Raw genomic sequence first — 25256 nt, 5'->3', positions numbered from 1 at the left:
AGACTGTGTTATTGCTGATGACCTCGACTTGCTTTATTTCCCTCCTGTGCAATATTTTTTTAAGTGAATAAAATAGTACACTATGCGCCACAAAAGGCTGACTGAGCCAGCACTCTGATAAATAAATAAATAACAATAATCACAGTAATAACCCCACCATAATGCTAATTCTATATATGTCGTTGCTGCTGCAGCACAGGGATGTCAAGTCGGGGGGGGGTTTGGAAGAGAGGGCGGGAGAAACTGCTGGAAATATGCGCTGCCACTGTAAGTGCAATGCTCAAAGTCCACCTATTTGGTATTACAAACGAGCTTTCTTTAGGAAATAAGTGCATGTCTCGTTTCGGAAAGCCTCTATTTTGCCTAATCCGTTGTCTGAAACAGATTTTGCCGCTCACTTAGACCTGACCGCCAGTGAGATAATCCTTCACAATAGACCAACCCTGTTATGGACGCCTGTTAACAAAAGAACAAAACATATATAAGCGATTTTGCATGCGCCCAGGCGGAAACAATAGCCTGCATTAAATGTTACAGAAAAAAGCGATCGGATCTTCCACGAAGAGTGGAAACAATCGGAGACCCATGAATAAATCAAAAGGAAGCAGGCATTTATTCCCAAATCTATTCGGTTATTTTTTATTAAAGTGAAGTGCTCACAATGAAGCTTTTCAATTAAAGACGAATATTAGAAAACTGGGTTTAGCAAATAAAAATACAATTAAAAGAAAGTATTTGTTGACTTGTTGTTTGTTTTATTTTTGTTTGTTTTATTTTATCATTCCATTCAAGCTGCGTTGAATCATTTTATATACAAAAAAAAATGGCCTACAACTTTAATGCTGCATTGGGTTTTAAGCTGTTTGCGTGAAAGCAAATCTATCAACAACTTGAACCGGGTTTGACTCTCGGTGCAGCTTTTCGTTTATGTTTGTTTTTTGTTCAGTATTCACACCCTGCAGCAGACAGTGGGATGGACACTGCTGGGGACAGAGGACGAGCACAGGTCATAAAGCGTGGCGCGCTGCAAGAATGTCTCCTCGCCTTTTGTCGACTCTTTGAGGTGCAAGCTAAGCACCTGGCCGCTAGGTGGCAGTAAAGTATCACAAGTCTTTCGCTCATACTGATAAAATCCCAATGTTACTTGGAAATGCTCTAGTGGCCTTACAGAAGGTACTGCAAAAGCAATGCCACAATGTAGCTACAATATATGAACCTAAAAGGTAACAGTCACTGGGTACAACCAGAGGAGACCAGAGGAGCACAACACTGATCAGCACTGGAATTTCTTTATAATGCAAGTTTAGTTCTTGTAGGAGCTTCTACATGTCAAGCCTGGGAACATATGAGCCTACAACAAATGTAACTGAAATGCAAAATGGATGAAAGTAGACAACCTCTGACAGGAATTTTGAGTTTACAGTATATTTATTTAGAATCACATGTAAAAGATGTGGAGAGTAAAAAAAGGACACCCATAATTCACAGACAGCTCATGGTAACATACATATTGATTTTCTGTATACGGCACTATTATTTTCATGTTAAAATTCCTACTTTCAAGTAATATAAGACATATTAAAGGTCTGTCATGACAGTGAAATGCCCCTCCCTCCCATAAAAATAACATCCTTCAACACATATGTACAGGTATTGTACCACACATCAGCTGCAATACTTTCCAGTAAGTCTGATGAGAACCAGGAAACTGTTTTGTATGTTTGTAGTATGCTTTTAGTTTGATGACAGTGAAGTTTGATACCAGTGGTGCATAAAAAAACATGCCATGTAAAAGTCTATGGTAAAGAAACAAATTATTTCTTTTAAGAGTATGTGACACTCTGGGGAATGAATCTCCAGTTTTTCAAGCAGTAATGAATACTTAATTCAGCTATTCAACAATTTAAATTCACTCCACTTTTATTGTACAATTCTTTTCAGGACCAGCTGAGGATTCATTCACCAATAGACACAATTACTATCTACTAGAGCACCATCTGCATCGGAATAAAATACCTGCACACACCCACGTGCTTGTATGCATGTGCTGTCACGCAGTATACACAGAGGGGATGCACTGGGAAACATACAGCAAGCTAAATAAGGGTGTTGTGCTTGTGCCTGTGAAATCAAATTTAATTATACAGTGCATTAAATGATTCATATAGATTCAAGGTTTGATCAAATGGAAAAATGACAGAAAGGTAACGAAAGACTGAGCGCACTATTGACTATCCCCCCCAGAATTTAATTATGGTAACACTGATTTCTTAAGAATTTCCCTTCATCTCCTGAAGTTTTGTAGTCTTTTTTATTACACTTGTGTAGTTTAACAGCTGAGACAGGACTTTTGCTTTCGACGCCAGCAAACATCTTGATATAATTTTATCTTATCTTTCGAAAGAGGAACTGAAAAAACTCAGTCGAGTGGAAGCCCAGTTGACCTTAAATCAGACGAAGATAAAGTGAACAGGATGAGAGCCAATTTTGAAGTGCTGAGCTAAGGATGACATTTTTTCTTTTTTTTCATTTGCCTATCATATGTTCCAGTTTGGGGTTGATGAAGGAAAAGCCAGCAAACGCCGCCTGGTCCATGGAGTCAATGAGGTTTTTGTCAGCATGGGAGAGGCGCGGCTTCTCACTCAGGAACTCTCGATCGAAGTTGCTGCAGTCACTGGGGGATTTCTGTGGGTTGCAGGTCAGGTATTTCAGTATGGTAACAAAGAGTGCTGAGGTGCTCATGCATTCACATTTACACAAATGAGTAAAAACAAAATCATAAGCTCATACCACTTTAGGCTTGAAGGGGGGGTCCACTTCTCTCTTCTCCAGGGCTGTCCAGTTGATGGTTTTAAAGAAAGGGTGTGCACGAATGTCCCCCACCACACCCAACCTGCGACTGGGATCTCGCTCAAACAGCTAAAATAGTGACAGAAGAGACAAGTCATTTCAATACAGAACCACACAAAACAACTCGCTGTAATACTACTGTAAAATAACATGTACAAAATATGCCTAATAACGCAAATTGTTCACCAGTTCAAGCAGGTTCTTGGCCTCCTTGGTGATCCACCGAGGGTAGTGAGGGATGTCCGACCTGATGGATTCAAACAGCTCGTCCTCATCGTCACCTTGGAAAGGTGACTGACCAATCAGCATCTCGTACACTAACACAGCAAAAGACCACCAGTCCACTGAGAATGTGTACTTCTGTCCGAGCAGGATCTGAGATGGGAGACAATTCATCAGACACTGGTAAGTAGAACAATAACTCATGGTGTAAAAGACGGGAGGCATCGCGTTGTTGTTTACTAGTATTGCAGAGAGAAGACTAGTGAATGACTCTGCTTAAGTGTAATCTGTAAATGCTGCCATGCCACTAGCAGCCACAAGGGGGGCATATAGACTGGCACATGTAAGGAAAAAAAAGACAGAAATGCATGGCTGATTAAGGAGCTTGACTATTACACCAAATGTATTTTGCAACAATTTGGATGAAGAGGTACAACATGAAAACCCAAAATGTGACATCAACCAGGCTCTGAAACTAACCTCTGGTGCGATATAGTCTGGTGTCCCACAAAATGTGGTAGCTCTGGCCTCTCCAAACACTTTCTCTTTACACATGCCAAAGTCTGCTATCTTTATGTGTCCGTCCTTGCTCAGCATCACATTGTCCAGCTTCAGATCTCTATTGACAGACACAGAAAGAAATACAAACGATGTAGAACTTGTTCTGCTATTGTATATTCTGTCTGAAGTGCTGTAGTCTAAAAACAGATTCTTTTCCAGTGCACTCTGCTGCAGAAACATGTTGAATAGAGACTGCAAACACAAGTACAGAGTGGTTGTTGAGTCTTACCTGTAGATTATTCCTTTTGAGTGGAGGAACTGCAGTCCCACTACTATCTCAGCAGCGTAGAATCTAATGGTTGAGAAAACAACCATTAAGCACCGATTTACTGTGGAACATGATAATTGCTGCACCACTCATAGCTCCTTACATCGTGTGCCAGTGTACTCACGTAGCTCTGTTGAGATCGAAGCGGCCTTTGTCTTGGATGTGAAACATTAAGTCCCCTCCATTCAGATACTCCATTACAAAGAAGAGGTGCTCCTGCGTAAACAACACATTATTGTCAGCTCATTGTCAGACACAAATTAGAAGAGTGTGTGTGTGTGTGTGTGTGTGTGTGTGTGTGTGTGTGTGTGTGTGTGTGTGTGTGTGTGTGTGTGTGTGTGTGTGTGTGTGTGTGTGTGTGTGTGTGTGTGTGTGTGTGTGTGTGTGTGTGTGTGTGTGAGAAAGAAGGGATTCAGCTAAGGCAGAGGGGAAGTCTGGGTTTTTATCACCAGGTGGGAATCCTCACTCTTACTGCTGCAGCCTGGGTTGATTCCCTGTTAGAGAACATGCTTTTGATATGTTTTACAAAGAGAGATGTTCAGCATGTGTGCGCTTACTTTAGACTGGAACGTGGAGTAAAGGTGAGTGAGGAATGGGTTCTCCCAGGCGAGGGCCAGGACTCTCTTCTCCACCATAGTGCACTCCACATCATCGTCCATGAGAACAACATCCTTCTTCAGAACCTTCACGGCAAAGTACTGCCCCTGACCTTTCAGCTCTGCCAGCAGCACCTGAGGTGTCAGTAAATGTCAGTGTGTCATCAGTGCGATCACACCCGCTTCATGGAGTACAATCAGAGCATGATAAGGGCATCTCAAGGTGGACACTGGGTGTTTAAGCTCTATGCAGTGCCATCATCTGAATATAAATTAACCTTTCACACAGCTTCTCTGTTACCCTTAAATGACTGTATGTTTTTATCAAATGTTACTATACAGAACGATGAACAACTAAACTCTTTTCTCATCTGAAAACCATCATCCGCTCCAATTTGCGATGTGACAGAAGTCATTTCAGAGGCAGTGGGTGATATATTGAACTAGTGATGTATCTCGCCTTGTTCTAAATTGGTCTAACAGTCCACGGCTGCTGTGTAAAGTATAATGTTAAATAAAGAAATGATACACTTCGATGACAAAGTCTTGAAAATGGGGGCCGTTCATAGCTTGCTTGCATTAGAATTCAGATTGTGTCATTTCAAACATTCACATTTCTTTGTCTTAATAATGCCACGTTTAACTATTCAAGTAGGTAGGTATTTACTTTATTAATCCCCGAGGGGAAATTTTTTTTAAGTGCCTAAAACATGAAGATATAAACCTTATATGACTTCTTAAACAATTTGTTTTTGCCTTTTTCCATTGCCATTTCCAAGGTTATATTTTGTTCAACCACAATACTTAAACATGAATGAATTTAGGATGAATTGGATTTTTTGTTGTTGTTGTTGTTGTTGTTGTTGTTGTATAACATCACTGGCATAGGCGGGTTTGTGCAACATTATTTGTCTTCCGTTTCATGTTAAAGTGAGGAAAAGCATTTATAGATCAGCACCATGGAGGAATACCTTGCCAAAGCTGCCTTTTCCCAGCACCTTGTGGAACACCAGGTGGTTGAGGGTGAGGTGCACCCGGGGAACAGTCGTTGGGGCTGGGGCAGGGCTCAAGTCCTTGCCATTGCCATCTGCTGCAAGTACACGTTTGCACACTTTGGGTAAATGAATATTCAAACTCGTATTCAAAGATTCATGCAAACTCAGACAACAAAAGTAAAAAAAAAAAAAAAAAAAAGGAAGACAAATTAAATTAAAAAAAATAAATAAAATGTACTTTTAAAGATAAAAAGCTTTTCTTTTCTTTTTTTTATCACCTTAAACAAAAGTTTATGCTACAGTGAACGCATCTTACCACTAGGATCTGTTTTTGCACTCGGGATGTCTTGGTAGATTCCAATATCTGCTGCTCCGGAGTCATCTGACTTCTTCATAGATTTCTAGGGAGGAAAAGGGTTTGCTGAAATATTCTCAACGTCCATAATTAATGATTATTTCTTTTTTTTACACATAGTCAACACAAACCAAAACATTTGTGCAAACCTGGGAGACTTGAGACAGAGCCTCTGCCAGGAGCTTCTGGTTGATTCCACACAGATTGCCGACTTTGTTTTGACAGGAACTGTGAACATTCATGCCACAATCTAGTCAGCGGCGTGAAAAATGGATCAGCCAAGAAGAGATGGGGAATAAAATGAAAGAGAAAAATGTCAGAGGCATGGCAGAAGGTGGGAAAAAAGACAGATAAAATATTTGATACTACAGTCAAAGTAAAAACAGAGAACACTTCAGAATCACCTTCACATTTAAGGCCCTGCCTGAAGAGACCCCACAGCAGACTGCCACAGTGGTCACAGAATGTGGGGCTCTTGTAGTTGTGGTACTTGAAGCGATGTGGCATATCAATCTTGAAACGCTCTTTCTGGAACTACAAAGAGACAGAAATACAGTCAGACAGCTGGTAACTGATGACTGGAATGTGGCACCGCAGACAATGAAAATTTCTTCATCAATGTTCACATTTTTTCAAAAAAAAAAAAAAAACTAAACTAAAAGTGAACTATCCATCAGACAAATATCATCGATTATCAGACCTCCGTTTGCTACCGGTCTAATAATGGGAATCCATCACATTTTGCGTTATCCATGCGTGTTGTGGAAAGAAATAAAGTAGATTTTTTTTTTTAATTTTGATTTTAAGTTTATAGACTCTTTGACAACATCCTTAGTGGCTTTTGATCGACAAGTAAAAAACTAAATGAAATTCCACAAACGTATGTTGTTTGAAAACTTGGGCCTGGCTTTATCTGTTTGGATCAGTATTCAAATGTGCTGAAGAATTAGAGGCTTGACTTGATAAAGAAAAAAACAAATGTATGTTTTGTTTAATGAAAACACATTGATTAAAATAATGGTGAATGGACTACATTGTAACAGTGCATGATTCCTAAAATACAGCAGGAGAGAATACAAAGACATTATTGAACCTTGGCTGGAAAGAATAAAACATAATAAAAGGTAACACTGTAGAACAGAAAGACCTTCATTGTCTCTCAGATTTGAGGTGAAGTTTTGCATTTGTGTCGGAGAACATTAATTTTCCTCACCAAAGTCTCACGACTGTTGGCCGCTGTACCAGTGCACCTGCCAATGATTTTTTCGATGCATTTCTTGTGGATTGCGGCATTGCATTCTGGGTGAAATAAATGAGCAAATATTGTGTTAACTGTGAAGTGAGGAATAATTTGAGTTGAAAATGTAGACAGCAGTTAAAATAAAAAAAAAATACTCACGCCTGCACTTGTAACCTTGCTTGTTGAGCCCCCTACATGACAGAAAAGTACAAGTTTAATGTGACATAATAAACACTTGAGTTACAGAATTTGAGCAACCTATCCAGGATGATATTTACAGAAGATTTTGGTTATGACAGTGAAGTACTGTAGCTTGCATAGAGAGCATTTTCTGTATAAAGGTGCCTCCTTTATGCAGCAGCTACCATACTACATCATTTTTGCAAATGTTTAATGCATGTTGGCACAGCAGTGATTTTGATATGGTAGATATTTTTCACTTTTAAGATCATTAGATTGAAACTTGTGGGTACAAAACACCCAGATGATACTGTTATGGAGTCACGGGTGTATGCACAGACTAAAAAAAAGACATCAGGTTTCCTCCTGCCTGCCTCTAAAGGAAGAAATAATACTGTTTGGGGAGATATGGGAGGAGCTTGGCTCACAGATTAGTGCTGCTGACATAGTTGGAACACAACCTGACAGCCATATGGTATTTCCCTGGACAGTGAATCATTCTCACAATAGTGCCCCTCCCGCCCCCCATCCCACCCCTCTCCAATTGCTCCATTTAGGAAACTAGAACCACTACTAATTGATCTTCAGAGAAACACACTTGGTGGGTTGGACTTTTTTTTTCCTACTGAACAACTGATATTTTTGTCTCATTTGGTACACAGAGAACATGCAGTGGGTAACAGCACAAATTATGGTCTGGAACTATCAAAGCTGTAATAGTAATGCTGCAAATGAGCTTCCTCTGGATAGGTTATGCACATAAATACACCGACAATCTCTTCCTGGAACAACAGATACTCAAATCAAGCTGAAGTCAACATCTTTGACATATTTACCAACCTAATACACTAGGATTTTAGTGGTATAACTGTGACAGCTGTCATGTAACCGAGGCTGGACTTTGGCATCTCACCAGAGAAAGTCCCTGCAGACAGAGCAGAAAGTGGGCTGGCCGAAGAAGGTGGCGGTGAACTCATGGCTCTTGATTAAATGAACCTTGGGCTGCTTGAAAGCTCCTCTTCTCCTGGTGAGGGTCATGGCTCCATCTTCAGGAACAACCTTCACTGAAGGATTAGATGGCGCTGAGGGAACAGATCAATTTACAAATCAAATGCTTGTATTTCTATTTAAAACTACAGACAAGAACATGTTTGTCCAACAGCATTACTGTGAAGTGTCACCCAAATCCATTTTTACATGATTAAGAAAGACAACTAAAAGCAACATCAGGCACGCACTGAGGCAGTAGTCGTGTCAATTATTCATTTAACTATTCTTTTTATTTTTTTTTATCTAGCTGATTAGCTTTATTGATGTTCCTTGAATGTTGACACCGTGTGAATTAACTTAAATCTGTCATCACTTGTAACAGCAATGGGGTATTTAGTCAAAAAGCCGTATTTGAGAGAGAGGCCACAGGCGCTGCTACTAAATGGAGATTAAACACTGAAGAATGCCATCCTGGATATGCTGTGCAAACTGAGACAAGTCAAAGGGTAGGGGTCAAAAGTTATTCAGAGAAAACAGGGAAAGCGGCGTGAGAGCGGTAAACAAAAGAAGACAGAAACTCTGGAAGAGATAGGAAGGGTAGGTGTGTAGGAGTGGAGAGGGGCAACTCCATATGAGGTCTATTCAATAAAGGGCTAGACTTTAAGAGACAATTGATAGATGGGGAAAAGCGGGAAGAGTGATGAGGTGAGGGAGATAAACTAATCTCCTATCTGCCAGATGTTTATGTTTGCACAGCGCTTCAGTGGGCTGAGCCAGAAAGTGGGAGTGAGAGAGAAAGACAGACAGAAGGAGGCAGACAGTACTGAGGGCTGTTCACACATGCCTAAAAATACTCCCGGCTGCTTTTCAGGAAACCCGTTGAGTGTGTAGGAGGGAGTTGATGGAGTATGAGGCGCTTTCATAATAGTGACCCTCTCCAAGTGGGAACAGTGAACCCCGACTGTGCTGCTCCCACACAGAAACTCCCAGCACACAAAACCAGTTTGGAAATCTAACTCCGTCGCCTCTGTGTCAGCTGAGTGGACTGTAGGCCGGCCTTCCTGTCTGCCCTCTGGGCTATTAACCTGGGACATGAATACCTTATTTACCAGTCAGTGCTGCTCTGCTTCACTGCTGCTTCTAGCAGCTGAAGTGAAATTAAAATAAGGTTTTTAGAGGCTAATAACAATAGCAACATGATGATAAACTCTAGCTGCCAAAAGGTGGGTAATTTATGCTGCTATTCAATACATTTAAGCGGCCTCCTTATGCCCAATGATTTAATGTTTACCTTTGATTTAGAGGCCTAAAACACTGTACATGCTTAATACGGGGCAGTTTGGGGAGATGAACATCCAGCAGAGGGCATTACATATTAACACTGAAGGAGAGTCATTTTCTGTGAGGTTACATGAGAGAGAGAGAAAAAGAAGAAACAAGGTGGGGGGAGTTGTCCCCACCAGCATTCTGGCTAAGGGGCTATCTTCTTTCAGGCATGGCACCACTCCCTGATGGTCTAGTGGTTAGGATTCGGCGCTCTCACCGCCGCGGCCCGGGTTCGATTCCCGGTCAGGGAACACTTTTAAACGTCTTCAGAACATATTTTCTTAATTACTGTCTCGCTTCAAGCGATGGCATTCTGCGAGAAAACACAATTTTCTCTCAAAGTTGGAACAATTTCTATTATGTCATCAAATATCTGTGTGTGATCTTTTCTGTGGCCTTCTTCCTTGTTTGAAATGAGCTTGGTGCAACTAGAAAAAGGTGATGTCACATATTTCCGTTTCCCATTAGGAAGTGACAATATTTGAATCTAATGCTGATGACAGTATATGGTCACATTCTTAAGTTTCCAGTCAACTATCAATAAAATAAAATCAAACCCACACCCAAATCGTCCTGATGAAGCAGATTAGCTTTTGAGTGATAAACAATGGATGATTTTTTTTTTTTAGGAAGAATAGAGTTGTAAAAAATTTTACATTTTTGGGTGCTTTTAGTTATACAAGTTTTACCTGCATCACCGTCCTCCAGAAAAAACTGCACAGCCATCTGAACCCTCCCCGAAGGAAGCAGGTCCACCCAGAACTCAGCACATCCGTTGGTTTTGGACTTCTTGCAGCGTTCTGCCAGCACAGACACGCCCACCGTGGCTTTGGCCAATGGCTCATCATTGCTCTGCATTAACACCACCTCGAGGACTCGCCCCTCATGGATGTGAGCATCAAAATTGGACTTCCAAGTGGGGAACAAGGTGGGCTTCCTCTGAACCAAGGTCTTTCCTCGCTCTGTGAAAGAACATTGGGCTCATCAGTGGGAACAAAAAAGGTAGTCTTTCATGTTTGCTGCCTCAGCAAAGTCACAGCACAGGAATGACTACAGCACAAAGCCCCTGGAGTTGGTGGAAAGTCAGTTTGCTTGTAGGTTTTTGAGCCCAGCAGATGGTGACTGTTAAGGCAATTAAACTCAGAACGTCTGGTCTCCCTACTTACTGCGCCACTTTCCTGTCTATATAAAATTCAGAGTAGACACATACCTGTGTCGACAGACTCCTTCATCTTGATGGCACAGATCGGAGCGTCAGACAGAGACAGAGCGCCCGCGTCGTACGCATTGATAGCGATACGTAGGAAGGGTGCCATGGCGACCACTCACCTACACCTCCTAGAAAAAAAAGACACAGACTGACAGTTAGATTTTTGTCTGCCTCGCACAGGCGCCCGTACACACACACACACACACACACACACACACACACACACACACACACACACACACACACACACACACACACACACACACACACACACACACACACACACACACACACACACACTTACTTCTTGTACTTGCATTGCTTAAATTCACCACTTAAAACAAGAAGGAAGAGGGTCAGTGGTGAACAGTGTCCTCAAATGGAAACTAGAGGAAGTCGAGGTCTCCAATTTTACATAAGTTTGGAAACTACCTGCCAGTAAAGAGGAAAGAAACCGTGGTAATCTTGAACTGTGCCCATGACAGCAGGACGAGTGAATGACAGAAAAAGAAACCGAAAATCAAATAGGGTCAAATTTCCAAAACAAAGTGTTAAAAAAGAATTATGAAATAGAGGATTGTGAAGTTTTTTTTGCAAGTTTACTATTTTCACATGGATTTCAGATATTTGCTACGAAAATGATTCTCTTTAAGCCTGGATTTCTATTTTTTTTTTCCCCTAGCTATCTATAATTAGTTGGCTCCATTTATTTGTTGTTGTGACCACTTTTTAAAAAAAAATAAAAAACTGATTAACTTTCATCTCTTACTGACTGTGATTGTACAAATATCTTGTCATGAAAGTCATGGTCATCCTGTTTATGCAGCTTTGCTTTGTTTTTCCTTTTTTTTTTTTTTCCTTTTCTGTTACTAGTATTGGATGAAGTTCTGGCCTGTCCCTAACTGAGTGACTGGCTAAAACGCCTCATCTTTCTATTGCTCTGAAGTATCTCACTGACCATTCAGATTTGCTTTTGTCTGTATTTTGACCTTTGTATCCAGAAGTGCCTCAAATGTTTCTGAGTGATTTAGTTTTAGATTGAAATTCTCTCAATTCTCTGAAGGCCACATCTGAAAACTGTCGTGGCAACACGACAAAATACCTGCCTTTTCTTCCTCTTTATATATCTTTTGGGGTGAAATCCTTTCAGTCATAGGTTTTGTATCAAAGTGAAAATTAAAGGGCTGCTTTCCACGTGTTTTGTCTACTTCCTCTCAAAGTGGTTCTTTTGGAGTTTTAAAATTTGGAGTTTTGAACAGTCTTTTCAGAGTCACTGTTTATCTGACAAGCTGACCTGGTATCAGACCTCTTTTATGCAAGAAAACTGCCAAAGTCCAGCAGTGAGCACTTTTATTGGGAAAAGTCTTGTGGTAGACAACTGCTGCTTCACAGTACCTGTGTTTTCAGCTGTGGGACAGTGTTCAGTAAAATCAGTGTCCCCGGCTAGGTAACTGTTTTACTGTAAAAGCAATGGCTAAAAAATAGTGACAGAAATTACAAAAGGAGATATTTTCTGCATTGCCAGTCAAATCTCGTAAATAAAGATAAGTTCCAATACTTTTTGAACCTTTGATGTTATCCAGGCTGTTTCACACCAGAGTCACACAGATGCTTTGTCACAGATTAGCATGACCCACAGCACATTAACCCACATCTTATTCCCAAAGCAGCAACAAAATCCAATTGAATTCCTCCAAGAATTTCTACACAGAATTTTTGGAGCACTTTTAAGTTCCTTAACTAGAACTCTAGCTTCTATCTCTTACTCCCTTATCACAACCTTGGCTTAATAAGTATTTCAAAGATGGGAAGCCTGTGATTTGAGAGAAACAGAAACTAATTTTAACTGCACAATGATATTTAGCAACTCTGCGACATTTGTGGGCAGTCATCTCCAAAGCAAAATGTAAACTTGTCAATCTTTTAATCTCAAGCATAAATATGTACACTATATAAAACTCTTGGACAGGAACATCACACAGCCTCCTTGTTTTTAAATAATTTATTCATAAAGAGACAGGTTTTGTCTGTGTTCATGCTGCTTTTGACCTTGCTGAATGTCATGCATTATGAGGTCCCAAGTGACTGAACCAGTATGTGCTGTGATGTATGAACCTGCATGCTGCTCAGCTAACAAAAGGAAGACTACATACTATTTTGAGCTCTAGTTTGATCCGCATCACGTAGTTTGCTTGCTGGGGCGACACTCTACAGCAGATTAAGGAGAGGAGGCATTAGGTTTGTTAACGTTTTCTTCTTGTAGCGGAACAGTTTTGCAGAGGAAGTGGAATTTCCTCTTCAGTATTCTTTGCTATCACTACAAGATCGTACTGTGCCTGTACTGAGCCTGTTTCAGGTGTGAATATGTGCCTTTGTAAAACTCTCATGTGCTGTACATAATTCTTGACGTACTGATTCATTCACAGGATCTGTGGAGTGTAGGAGGCAATGATGCCCAATAGAGACAGGCTTGTGATTTGAAGGTCACTGGTTTGAAATCCCAAACAAACAGTCTGGGTGAGGAAGTGAATAACTAACAGTGACGTCTCTGTAACCGTCACTAAGGTACTCTTTAAATATTGTAATTAACCCCCAACTGCTTAAGTCCGAAGTTACTCAGTAACCAGCACATACAGAACTGTAGAAAAGTTTTAGGCAACTGAAATGTTTTGATTATTATTTATCATGAAATAGAATCAGGAATCTAAAGACCCATGAACAAGTGACTGTTTTTCTCTGAGGTCAGGAGGGCTGAGAAATGATTAGAGCTCCATAATACTTCCCATACATGCACACAAAGAGACAGACACGCTGAGAAAATAGTAATCCAAGTCTTGTACACTGACACATGCAAAAACATGCACAAAGTAGTCAATTTCTAATTTTCTCTGTTATGTACATGTGCGTTGTCCTATGTACACATAGACATTATGTCAAAAAGAGAGCCTTGTTTCCCCTGACAAAGTGGAAAAGTTGAGCAAATGCAATTGGGGAAGGGGTGGGTGGAGGAAAAGAGCAAGAGGGAGGGAAAGAAAAAAGAAAGAAAGTCAACACTGGAAGGCAGACCAGTGGACATGAGTGGAAACCAGATTCAGCCACAATGAAATCGACTCCTACTGAAAATAAAAGTGTTTATATGTGTGTGAATGTCCTTGTGTGTCTTCAAGGAGCTATTCAGCTACTCTCAAGTAAGCGTTTAGGTTTTTCCCTGGAACAAATGGACTGCAAAGTATCAGTAAATGTAAAGCTGGACCGCCTACATGTTGTGCCTGTGTTGACTTTGTACCAAAGAAAAGAATAAGGACTTGTCTTTGAATGCCACTTGACTTGAGATAGAACATATTTATGTCATCTGAGCCATGAATAAGTTGGAGGTGTGTTATTCCTTTAATTATATGCTTTGTGTGAAATTCACTACAAAACTAATGTTTAATGAAGACAAACAGAACAATTAATCCTTGGGACAGTTAATCCTGTGATGTACAAGATAATACCCCTACTTCTAATGATGTAAAACAGCTCCTCCATTACTGTGCAAAAACGCAACAAAGATGTCTACAAAAGATAGGCTATAATCGAAGTTATGCTGAGTGAGGCGTCACAAGCAATTCAAAGGTTTGGTATGCACTGTATTACTGGAAGTGTTCCTTAGACTCCGTGATCAAGCAGGTCTAACAGGCTGGGCAGCATATGTGCGTCAACCTGTCACCAACAGGTCTGAAGCAAGAACATGTAATTACAGAAAATAACAAGTCAGAGGACTATGTTGTTCTTTTGAGCTATTTATATCATCACCTTACTTTCTGCTACCTGCTTGTAGCAGAAGTGGTAGGCCCCACATAGAGCCTACCGAACAGCGGATAGGGATCCGGAGTCTTGTTCAACGATACAGGTTTGACACATAGCAATGATAAGAAGTGAGTATACATCATTATAAGGAAGATTTCTTTACATCCAAAGGAGAAGCATACCTAATCCGTGTTTACACCCATACTGGTTGAAAAGTATAGAACTTGAAGCCATCTTAAACTAGACATAGTCCTTTGTTTGTTTGTTTTATAGCAAGCAGCAGGACAGCGATTTCAAACCTATAGAAAAGGCAACCAGTTAGTTTTTTTGTAAGCAGACAGGGGATTGTTCTGACCTCAGTCCAATGAATATGTGTTTTTCTCATCAGACTTGAGGCAAAACTCTCCACAACCAAAGAAGAGGGGAATGGGCCTGTAGCACAAGCCTGTTAAAGCACCATCAGGAAACATATCAAGAGTCTGCTGATGTCTATGGGTTGTACAAATGATTTCTGGAAAGGGGTCAGACTTCAAAATAGTCCAATTACACCTCAACTTATTGCTTATGAGCGAGCTTTTAATTTTAAAGTTAGTGTGGTGGCGTTATTTTTTATGTGGAAGACATTCTGGATTTAAACGTGAATATGAGCAACACACCTTTCTCATGACCAACATTTGACTTTACATAACACGCTGTTATGTTGACAGGTGCAACCTGTGATATCAGCACAGATGACTCAGCTACAGTAGGTCATTAAATGTTCCAGAAAGCCATTCCAGTGAACCAGCATTCACAACATCAGGTTCCTGACAGTGTGTCACCTAAATGGAAAGAAACTAACTATTATCAGTGTTTTCAATTACACCAGCGTTTTCCCTCCTGTGACAAATCCAAATGTCTGCAGAGAAGAACCTAGGCTTTAACACCCACAATGAAATGCCCGGGCCTAAATTCTACTGACTCAACACTGTGAGGTGTACTTCATGGAAGACATTTGGACATGTCACAGATGGCAGGTACATTCCAGTTTAATTGCTTTGGTCTCAGAGTTCTGGGAATCGTGTATGTTGGGTAGATGTCATGGTTTACTGACACTTAAATCGGGCAGAACCATAATTGACATTATTACACCTGTGTTTTTCCGACGACAGTAAGCCAAAATGTCTGATGTGAAAATAGCATCCAAACAAAAAAGATTGGACTCAGTTGCATAAGAAATGTTGAAAAATGTCTTCAGGGCTAGCCGAGTATTCAATCGGTATATCCTGTCATTCAGTACTTTGACACCTTTTGACTTTATTAACTGAATATCTTCTTGTGTTTTCAGCTTAAGTATGTTTGTTGGGGTTTGTCTACTAAAAAAGGATGAATGTGGCTTTGATGGGGTGTTGTATACGTTCAGAAATTATGCCTGACTTGGTAACAGAAGATGACTTTGAGCAATAATAAAGCTGACTTCAAAATTCTGTATAAAGGTAGAAGATGAAAAAAAAGACATACGTAATAGGTCAAACAGTCCTGAAAATATTAGTCAACCCGACATTTCAAGACAATTTCAATGTCACCAAATACACCACTAAAACACAGCTGTCCGGTGCAATTATACAAGCCACTGTGAGAGATTGTCCTGTTCAGATGTTGCTGGCTCACTCGATAATGCCTTTAGGTACATTTGACATATTCCCACACTGTGTATAATATTCAGTGAGCAATATCAGGAAATGTAGACATGTGAAGAATGAAAATTAAAAGAATCTGCCCTGTGATTTCACCCCGCACAACCAACAAACCTGTCCTCCCTGTGCTTCAAGATTGTGTTCCTTCTACAGTCACTTCCAGAGACTTTGCTGTCAACACATAATGTCTGTCCGTGACAGACCCAGAAGATCCAGGCTCCATGGAGCCGGGCCAGTCGGTGGCCGACCTAACAGACTACAGCTGGACAAACATGCTCCACACATTTATGATGACCCTGAACAAGCATGCTCAAGCCATATTCAGATCAAATGCGAAGCGAATTACTCCTGCGGGGCGATTACGTACAAAGTCAATGCAAAGACACAAATGTCCCCGAATTCGCACCGGGCGACGCGAAAGGATGGGAATTTGCGTCCCCACAAGTTGCTAAAATTTTACTTGAGTGGCCATAGTCGCGCGAGTAACGCGGGGCAAACATTCATTTGGCCTTTGGTCTGAACACGGCATCAGAGTCAGCCCTCCAACCAACACCCTGCTCAGTGTGGTTGTGTGTGTGAACATGCACTGCATCATGAAACAACACTTTATGAACGCTCATCTCTCCACGTTGGAAATCACGAAAAAGTGGTATGTGCTGGCTAATAGTATGTGCCATAGTAATGAGCCACGAGCAAAAAAAAAAAAAAAATCAAATCAAAATATAAAAAAGCCACGTGGCAGTAAGTCAGAGGAACATCTGCCGGCATCGTTTTGGTCGACTGTATTAGAGTTTTACGGGTTTAGTCTGACCTATGATGATGATGATGACGATGATGATGAAAAATGGCAACTTTGTGCAAGCACTGTGCAACACAAGCTGGCAGCAATACTTCAAACATGATAAACCATTGAAGAAGACATCAACACAGTGTCTCACTTGACTGTGCAAGGTGGAGAGAGTCGTGAAGGGCAATTCCACAGCATTCAAACAGATTCAGACAGGGCAAAAAGCAGAACTACAGCATCGGGGGTGTTTATAGTCAAATATATGCAGCCCTATGCGGGATCTGCACACAACAAACTACTTGAGCCACGCTGTAATATCCTCTCCTGCCGACACTTCAGCAGCATGGTAATTCCCAAACTTTATGAACAGACAGGGCAAAAAAATTGTCCTACACAGCATTTATAGCTCCTACTGCAGATGGATGGACTTCCAGGGCTTCTGAAAGTGACCCAACTGTGACTGCCCACTACATCACTTCCGAGGGAAATAAAAAGCTCTGTTTTGCAGACAACCAAGGGGGCAACCCCGTCTTGCTCGCTTATGTTGATGACATTTATGTCTTCAATATAGCCATTTTCTTGAATGAAAAATAACAAAACTGTATTTCTTTGTTTGCCATAAAGAAAACCTATTCTTTAAATCAAGATTTGTCAATGAGGAGTGTTTATGTTCTTCATGTTCTCAGCCAGAATTTTGTTAAGGCACACAGTTGTTATTCTTTTTTGTCAAGTACATGAAAAGCATGCTGAATTTGGCAGACAGACTTCACAGAAAATGTGCTGAACCGAAACCTGTGACCACACAACCGTAATGAGATCTGGGACTTTTGTGAACCGCTAGTCTGTACAAATATGATAACTAATAGCTTCCTTGGTGTAGGTAATAATTTGATATGGGCGACCCTTTGAGCCCAATAAATCACTTGATTTTCTTTTTCACCCCCTGCGTTTTGACGGACAATGTCATCAAAACATAACATGTAATTCTCGCAAAACTGTCTTTAATCTGCATGTCTCTCACTAAGGCATGGTGGCATGCATTATTACCGCATTAACACTGCCTTAAAAGCACATAGGTATACTTGTGCGTACACACACACACACCCACACTTACACTAATAACCTTGAACAAAGAAGCCTTTAATGAATTTCAGTGGAGACTGGCTTGAAAGAATCAAAGCCTTCCTTTCTTTTAATAACAAAGGTTAATGAATAACAACCCCTTCCCAGATACTACTACATACGGTGCATACGCCTCACCTACGCACACACAGGTAATGTCAACAGACAGCTTATTACAGATGCTGTAGAGAAATAGCATCCATTTATCTGCCCCTCAGTGACGTTAAATTCTGTCTTTCTTTCTCGCGTGCATGCACGCGCACGCGCACGCACACACACACACACACACACACACACACACACACAGAGAGAGATCAGGTTAATTTAGGACAGGGAAGGAAAGTGAGCAAGGTTTGAAGAGGAGCTGATGTTGCAGCCTCAAGGTCAGAGTCAGATAAATCCCTGTTGTCATACATTTAGTCCCGCAATACTGACTCTTATAATCTTACTTTGTGGCTGGAAATGGCCTTCAATCGAATCAATACAGGCAGGTGTTAAATGCCTTCTGGGTTGTTAAGACCTGCAGGACACACGGACACTAACTTCAGCGTAACTACTGTGGATGGGGACGATTTGTTTTCGATTTTCTCGCCCTTCTCTCTGAGTATCACGAGTCTTTGGCACAACGTCAAGCCTGCTATACCAGCATGGAATGAATCCTGCCACTGTGTTTGAGTGTGGTTGTGTGTTCTCTCCACATGCACTAAAAGCGGTGTCCATTTCTGCCTCACTCACAGTTTACAAAGGCTTAGTTAAGTCAGACAAAATAACATCTGAGCAAGGAGAGCCAAGAAGGATGCCATTTTGTGGAGAGTCTGTGTGGGACAGAGAGAGAGAGAGGCAGTGACAAGAGACCAAGGACAAGTGAAGAGACAAACTATCATCACCCACAGCGGATTTAGCCACTTTGTGTCAAACCCCCATGTTTGTATTTGTCTGTCTAATTGTATACAAAACAGCAGGTGTTCTATTAAGAGGAATCCTGTTTTGTACCTTACAAAAAACCTGAGGAGATACGCTGCGCAAAACAATTTTCAATTGATGACTAATCAAATTTCTCAACTGCAGTGGTGTTAGTTGTCTCTCACAAACAGTAGTACAACTTGGCCCGTTAAAAAGTAAACTAAATTAAAACTGCAAGCAGTGATGTACGGGCCCTCGCACTCCCGCGCGCCATCTCCCCGACGTGCAGCGCGCGAGGGACCGCGTACCCCCACTTAAAGTTGCTATTTTTGTCTTGTTTCCTGTCTCCAGCAGGGGGCGCTGGCGAGCGGTTTGGCCATGCCCACTCGCAAAACACATCAGATGTATGGTCTGACCACACAGGATGCACACATCTTGTGTGGTTTCGTTTCGTGAGGTTTCAAGCATCCTTTGACCTTAAACATCAACTTCCTGTGTTACGGCGAGATATCCAACTTTGCCGCATCGTCACGGCGACGCCCATTGACAAAGTCGAACGAATGTCTCAATATATCATCAACTACATGTTTAGGTTATTGTGACCCGACTTTACGTTCATGTGATCAACCAGCTCGATGTAGAATGTGAAAGTATGAAAAGTGTCATTTCCACCGGCCAACAGGGGGCGCTATGACTATGAGCAAATATTACCCCACAGGGGTCTTCAGGGCGGGGCTGTTATCATACCTGTGATGTTTGGAGAAGGTCGGTCCATGTACATAAGATTTAAAGCAACTCGTAGTTTCATGGCGAGACGCTCAAAATGGCCGCCTCTTTACGGGCACACACATCGACAAAAACAAATTATTTTAAGAAGATTTAATCCCAAACATGTTTTCTATCCATAGAAACTAAATTCAAGTCGGTTGGACAAAATCCCTCGGAGGAGTTCGACAAAGTACGTGTCAGAATCGCCCAAAATGGCGACTAAATTAAAAATGGTGGACTTCCTGTCGAGTTGACATAACGGAGCAATGTAACTTTTTTGTGCGTCTAGGTGTGATACACGTGTCCACCAGATTTCGTGAATTTAGGTAAATGTGGCCGCCGGGGCATCTCTTTAGGGGGCGCCCACTCGAAGAATACGACATTTTTCTCCGGGAGACATATGTGTGTCCACTTTCATAAGTTTTTGAATATGATAAAGCCTCCAAAAAGGCAAATCACTTTACGTAAGAAGAAGAAGAACATTTTTACGAAAAACAATAGGGCTTTCGCACCGATGCTCGGTGCTCTAATGATAAACAAAAAGCATGATTTGAATCAGTAACTATATAATTTTTTAGTACTTTTTAGGTTCAATAACCAACTTTAAGGGCCTGCTTTATGGTTTCATCTATAAAGCATACCCAACTCTTTCACACTGTATTTAAATACATTATTAGTTATTCACACATACAAATACACTCTAATATGAGTTTAAACATTGTCGATACCATATGAGCCTGTAACGTGTTTGAGTGTGTGTTGTACTATTAGGGGATCATTGCTGCATGGGCAGCTTGTCGCAGAGCAGATGTCCCAACTGTGTCCTCCGAGCAGCTCACGATGCCACAAGCCAATATTGACACACCAGTAAGTACAAGCAGATAATGTTACCTGTGCTCACCAAGCTGTGCAGCCCCCACCAAATACCAGGAGGATACAGAGTCTTGCTACAAACGCAGAACCGTGTTGTAGTGCGAGACACAAGACTTTCGCAAGCAGTGGAAGGAATATTTCAAAAGGGGGTAATGAGTTTGGTGTTACCTGGTGAGTTTGACAAGTTGTGTCAGCTACAGTTGATTCAGAGGGCCAAGCTGTTTACAACCACAAAATGCAGTGTAATCTTCACACGGACACTTCCTTTAAACGAAACACTGCCATCGCAATACTCCCTTACCATCCATCAGCGGTTAAGCCAATAATTGAGAAACGACACACTTGTAAAACAAAATAAGAGCTATGTGTTTGTGGCAACCAAATGAAGTTATACGTCACTACTAACTGCAATTCAGATTGCTAAACTGGTGTGCATTGAACTAAGGACATTTGATATTTCAAACTCATGGCCTTCTCTCTCAGCTGAACAACAAACTGGCTAAACTGTCTGGGGCTGTTGTTACATTGACAGCTTTCTGTCAAACCACACCAGAAAGCAAAAAGCCTTGGATATGATGAATAAAACTAATCTTATCCAGTTTCATACATGAAGAAATTAGCTTGCACCCACATATTTTGACTGACGTGAAATGATTCATGATGATGTAAATCAGATGCAATAGATACTGATGCTTATGCGCTGTGAAACTTAGATGCATGGACCTATGTCGGGACTATTCAATAAGCATGTAGTTGCATCAGCATGATTGTATAGTGGAACACATTCAAATTAAATAATGGAATTTAAAGCCTAATGGACAAAAAAAGCAGCACTTACAACTGCAAATAACTTATTTTCAGCCTAAAGTGTCTTGGTTTGCCTCCCCCCCCCCAAAAAAAAAACCAGTCCACAATCAAAAGTTAATAAATGTATTATTAAGAGGACTGAAGGAAGCAGGAAATATCCACATTTAAATAGCTGCAGTCAAATAATAGGAGTATTTTTTAATTAAAAACGTTCTCAAAAACAATTAACTGATTACACAAGTAGCTGGCAATCAATTTTCTGTCGATCAACTAACTGATTAATTGGAAATTGGAAAGTGCAGAGGTAAAAAAAAAAAAAAAAGTCCTTTATAAGTGCAGAAAATCTACTATTTACCATCTATTTACAAATCATTGCAGCTGAGGTAAATATACTGGCTGTGTCACATTAATACTGCTCATATGGATATATGAATGTTTAAAGGTAGCCCTACTGTGAGTGTACCTACTTAATCTGTTACCAAAGGAATGGTTTATATGAATGCATTTCTAGTTTTTACTGATGGCTGTTAGCAACAATATGATCTTAAGCGTTTCCACCGTTTGCATTTTTTTTTTTTTTTTTTTTTTTTCCTGGCTAATAACTACATCATTAAAACAGGCTGTTGTCAAAGGATACAACACTTTTACCAGAGGAGTTTAAGCGGCACACTTCTCGGCGTTGCATTCAATGGTCAGTAGAAGCGGAGTTCAGTTTTGTCACATTAAATGGACCTGCAGCACTTAACATGACTTTCATGACTAACACTTTGAGACAGTGAGCCGTTCCGCGACAGCAACTCCTTTCCAAAGCCAGGCAGTCCTAACCTGCTACGACTGATGTCAGCCGAGGTTTGCAGTCGAGCTCTACTTCTCTAAAAGACTTCACGTCAGCCAAAACAGGGTCAAAGCAAAAACAAGCGACTTTTGACAGACAGGACTCAGCGAACCAGCAGGTTCTCGTCCCTAATGTAAAACACCGAGCTCGAGTTTTCCCAAAGTTTAGCCACTTTCTTAAGAAACTGTGACTTACCTCTTCCGCCGAACTGGGAAGTGTCGAGTTTGATGCGAGTTTGATGTTTGAAAGCGCAGTTTTATAAAAGTTTCGACTTCAAAAACCTTTAATTGGTTTTCGAGGAAGTGTTGCAAGTCGGCAGCTGTGAACCGACGCTCCCTCTGTTTCTGTCTGCCAGGTTATGTGCGCTGCAGCGCTGTGGCAGCGCGCGCTGCAGTGTAGCGAACGTGTGACGTCAACCAGGTGAATTCCCGAAGACACGCACACTCGCACACGTAAACTTGACACAGATCGCGCAGTTAACACATAAATCACATTTACTTTTACTTTAATTTAATTTAAATGTCAAGCTGCGCTACTTGCAGGACTGGACTGGACCGGCAACATTTGAAACGTGGTATTTTTCACTTGAAGCTGGCTCGCCTCAGTAATGTTGTATTTTCCCATAGTTCCCAAGTTTGCTTTGTAACACCTTGACATGAACCTGACACTGTATCAGACAACATATCGATGTTGCCAAGGGAAACCAGGAAGTAAATGAGAGATTTTCCAGTTGTAGATTGAGTGTTACTCTCCTCCATTTTTATTCCTCGAATGAAAAAAATGTGAATTTGGCAGAACAGGCAAACCAGGAAATCAAGGCAATGTGTGCGCTCAGGCAGCTGGTCTATGCATTACTATCTTTATGAGGACATTCGCTGACATAATGTCTTCCTTAGCCCCTTAACCATCCATCCATAACTCAAAATTAAACCTAATCCTAAACTTAACCCTAAAACCAAATACTCACCTTGAAATAGCACGTTGCACGGGTGAGAAACTAGGACCATCCAAAATGTTCTTCCTCCTGTGGTCTAAAACTGAAACTGGTGCTCACAGAGGTAGTTGTCCCAGGACACACACACACACACACACACACACACACACACACACACACACACACACACACACACACACACACACACACACACACACACAGAGAGAGAGAGAGAGAGAGAGAGAGAGAGTCTATGGGCTGGTCCAAACAGCCATGAATTTCCATATTGGCCCTGCCCACACTACCTCCACACTCCCATTACTCCTGGCCCACACAAAGCACATTGATCCACGTGGTGCTGAGTCATCAGCCCCCACCCACCAAAACTGCATGACTATAAGAGAGAATGGGCCGGTAAATTTAGGCAGATGCCCCAAAAGATCTATTTATAGCTCTGAAAAGGGTATAACAGTGACGTAAATAATGGGTGATGAGGGTTGAATGTTGACAGAGATTACTGAGCAAAGTCAAAGACTCATCATCAACACAAACATTTGGAGTTTTGGATTAGAATTTAATTTTGAGTTTAGGACACAAATGTGCAGCCAAGCATATAGATGGATATATGATATTAAACCCGGTCCAGAAAGACTATTTCATTCTCTCTAATTCCACAGATTTATCACGTTGGCCACATGGCTAGTTAGTCACTAAAATCTTAAGTAAAAACAAAGACAGGAGAAGATGACTTTTACTTCCTGGAAAACTGTCTATTCTCACAGATGATGTCATGTTGCAGTAAAACCAGAGGTTCACCCAATAAAACTATTACAGACTTTTAATCAGTCAGTCTTCCCTGCCACTCCCATCTAATAAACCTGCCTGTGGCTTTCTAACTGATATCTAGTGAATTGTACTTGAGTGATTCGTCTCTGTGTTTTGTCACACAGCTATCTGGTTGAACAGGAACTCCATCAAATTGGGGAAGCAAGATTTTGTCTTCAGCACGAGCAAGCAAGAAAAAAATTATCGTCATTACCAACCTTGGAAGGAAGAAATGTAGGTCAGAGTGGTGCAGTTTTGTGATATAACAAGTTAGCAATCAAGTTTTTTCTCTTCAACACCTGAGACTGTAGGAGAGTAAAAGTGACCCCTTGCAGCTTTAAAGTTTGAAATAGAGACTACATTGTTAGTTGCATGAATTTCACTGAGGTTTTACCAGTTTGTTCACCTCAAGAGGGATAAACCTGACTAGTCTTTATAGGTTATGTAATTTGACCGGTAGAAACACTGGAAGTGTTATGTGAGACAGTATATGTGAACTTGTGCGGGCTCCATATTTTCTGTGTGAATTTGGCTTGCGTCCAGGCAGGGGACCGAGACTGTTCCTGTTGTGATGGCCTTTTCTGCCATTCCAGCAGTGCCAGGGCAAACATCACAGTGAGTAATGAGAGGAGCAGACAGAGGGAAGGAAGGAGGGATGATGAAAAAAAAAAATTAAAAAAAATAATCCCTAAAAAAGGAAAGAAATGTTTCTTTCATCAAGAGACATGCCACAGACTAAATCTGCCTTTTTCTGTCTGTCCTCATTTCCATCTCCTTCTCCCTCTTCAGCTTTTTTTTTCTTCCCAATTCTCTACACGGCCTCTCACCTTCTTCATGTTTTAAGGCTGGGAAGTGTGTGGCTGGAGACTGCGATGTTCATCTGTTGCTTCATTAAAACGGCCTTGATGTAGACCACACCACTTTTTAGCCCTTAGTGGACAACTCAAAGTAGGTAAAACATTACATTAGAGCTTTGGGGATCTCTAAAAGCAGTGTTACTTTCCTTTTAGCTGCTGTCAAAATGACCAGCCAGCCACCAAAGTAGAAAACACACACACACACACACACACACACACACACACACACACACACACACACACACACACACACACACACACACACACACACACACACACACACACAC

General features: G+C 41.1%; 1 protein-coding gene and 1 non-coding gene across 3 annotated transcripts; one reads left to right on the top strand and one right to left on the bottom strand.

Moving 5' to 3' along the window:
- Window positions 1-1409: 1409 nt before the first annotated feature.
- LOC138629340 (protein kinase C delta type-like) lies at window positions 1410-23378 on the bottom strand. Of its 2 annotated transcripts, none has more exons than XM_069712973.1 (17): window positions 23321-23378; window positions 10794-10921; window positions 10273-10545; window positions 8181-8349; window positions 7247-7278; window positions 7061-7146; window positions 6252-6381; window positions 5997-6097; window positions 5809-5893; window positions 5469-5587; window positions 4459-4632; window positions 4026-4117; window positions 3863-3925; window positions 3553-3691; window positions 3037-3225; window positions 2791-2919; window positions 1410-2685 (listed from the first exon to the last, which is right to left on the bottom strand). In XM_069712973.1, the coding sequence occupies exons 2-17, from the start codon at window positions 10897-10899 to the stop codon at window positions 2527-2529; spliced, it is 2046 nt and encodes a 681-aa protein (XP_069569074.1). In that variant the 5' UTR covers window positions 10900-10921; window positions 23321-23378; the 3' UTR covers window positions 1410-2526. The 2 variants fall into 2 exon arrangements, with proteins under 2 accessions (XP_069569074.1, XP_069569067.1); XM_069712966.1 differs by lacking the exon at window positions 23321-23378 and adding an exon at window positions 22549-22694.
- On the top strand, window positions 9763-9834 carry trnae-cuc (transfer RNA glutamic acid (anticodon CUC)). The gene has a single exon. It is a non-coding gene; the product is annotated as a tRNA-Glu (tRNA).
- Window positions 23379-25256: the final 1878 nt, after the last annotated feature.

This window comes from Brachyistius frenatus, unplaced genomic scaffold (genome assembly GCF_029030835.1).
Source record: "Brachyistius frenatus isolate BFR_SWC_R1_liver_20210118 unplaced genomic scaffold, ASM2903083v1 Contig_4, whole genome shotgun sequence".
Lineage (NCBI taxonomy): Eukaryota > Metazoa > Chordata > Actinopteri > Embiotocidae > Brachyistius > Brachyistius frenatus.
Note: the sequence above shows the minus strand (reverse complement) of the source record. Positions and strands in the feature narration are given on the sequence as shown.